This window comes from Nestor notabilis, unplaced genomic scaffold, assembly GCF_000696875.1.
Source record: "Nestor notabilis isolate BGI_N333 unplaced genomic scaffold, ASM69687v1 scaffold27653, whole genome shotgun sequence".
Taxonomy (NCBI): Eukaryota; Metazoa; Chordata; class Aves; order Psittaciformes; family Psittacidae; genus Nestor; species Nestor notabilis.
The window spans coordinates 1,807-3,290 of record NW_009922858.1 but is presented as its reverse complement, the minus strand read 5'-3'; the positions used below and the strand labels follow the sequence as shown (position 1 = coordinate 3,290).

Here is a 1,484-nt window from a genome sequence, read left to right as displayed (position 1 = left end):
TGGCTGCCCCATCCCTGGCAGTGTTCAAGTCCAGGTTGGACACAGGGGCTTGGAGCAACCTGCTCTAGTGGAAGGTGTCCCTGCCCGGGGCAGGGGTTGGAGCTGGAGGAGCTTTAAGGTCCCTTCAACCCAAAGCACCCTGTGACTCTGTACCTCAGATGACAAAGCCACCGAGGGGATTTCAGTGCTTACACAGCATCGTCCTCGCTCTCTGCACACAGCGTTGTCTTGGAGCCGTCCCGCAGCACGACCATCAACAGGCAGTCGCGGCTCTTCCCCTCGGGCGGCTGCACGTCTGGAAAGGGAAGGGGCAGGATCCAACCTCAGTGACAGATGCCCCCACGTCCCTCCCCGTGCACCTCTCAGGAGATGCCAGGCTCCAAATCACCCCTGGGAGCAGCTCCCACCCCACGTGCTGCTGCAGGATGGAGCCATTAAAACCCACCAGGATGCTGTGCTCAGAATACGGGTTTAATTTCAGCTCCAGCTCCTCTTGCAAGACAATCTCAGAGCAACTCTGGGATCTCAGAGGTTAAAAGCCAACAGGAGCTCAGACAAGGAGCTGACAAGCACAAACCTCCGCCCCCACAGCAGAATGCAAGTGAAAAGGCAGAAAATTGCCCCAAACCCGAGGCCAGGAGGCTGAGCTGCATTGCCTTTGAATTGGCCACATCGCAGCAAGCACCCAAGTGTGTAGAACCACGAGGTTTGTTTGTCTTCCCCCACTCCCAAAGCTCAGTGGGACCCTCTGGCGAGTGTGAACCCTTGGGTTCGTGCTCCCAGTGCCACATCCCAGCGCTGCCACTGCCACTCACAGCCCAAGAAAGGCACTTTGTGCGTTGGCTGACACGGGGCTGAGCTGAGCTGCTGCTTTGTTCTGCTTGTTTGTGCCAGACAGCAATGTGAGGGCTGTGGGATGGTGTTTTGAACAGGCACAAACCAGGAGGAGAGGTTCTCCTCCCTTCCTTTCCTTCCTTCTTCGTTTTCATTAGGCAGAAGCTCTTCCCTGGGAGGGTGCTGAGGCGCTGGCCCAGGGTGCCCAGAGGAGCTGTGGCTGCCCCATCCCTGGCAGTGTTCAAGGCCAGGTTGGACACAGGGGTCTCTAGTGGAAGGTGTCCCTGCCGGGGGCAGGGGTTGGAGCTGGAGGAGCTTTAAGGTCCCTTCATCCCAAACCAGTCTGGGATTCCCCATGGAAAAGCAATAGAAAAGAAGATGCAATGTGCAGCGCTTTCTGGGACCTAGAAGGGGGTGTATTAGGCAGCCTGGATTATTTTGGGGATATCCTAGATGTGCACAAGCAAAGCATCATTTGAAAGGGTTACAGCTCCATGGAGAGCCCTGCATGGGATGGGCCTGGGGACACGAGGCCTGTGGACATGGCTCTTTGCTCACCTCTGCACTCGCGGCCGCTCCTCACATCCCGGCAGCTGTATTTGATGTGGATGCGCCCGTCCATGTCGCGCTGTGTGTCCCTGTGGTACTGC

At 57.4% G+C, this 1,484-nt stretch overlaps 1 protein-coding gene across 1 annotated transcript in view; it reads right to left on the bottom strand.

Annotated features, from left to right (window-relative positions):
* The window catches only part of LOC104403628 (pleckstrin homology domain-containing family B member 1-like), a gene marked incomplete at both ends in the record, with an annotated part of 3,729 nt that overhangs the window by 1,993 nt on the left and 252 nt on the right, over nucleotides 1–1,484 (bottom strand). Inside the window, 2 exons of the mRNA XM_010011846.1 lie at nucleotides 193–295; nucleotides 1,393–1,472. Of these exons, the coding sequence (XP_010010148.1) occupies nucleotides 193–295; nucleotides 1,393–1,472 (183 nt within the window). The remainder of the gene's footprint in view (nucleotides 1–192; nucleotides 296–1,392; nucleotides 1,473–1,484) is intronic.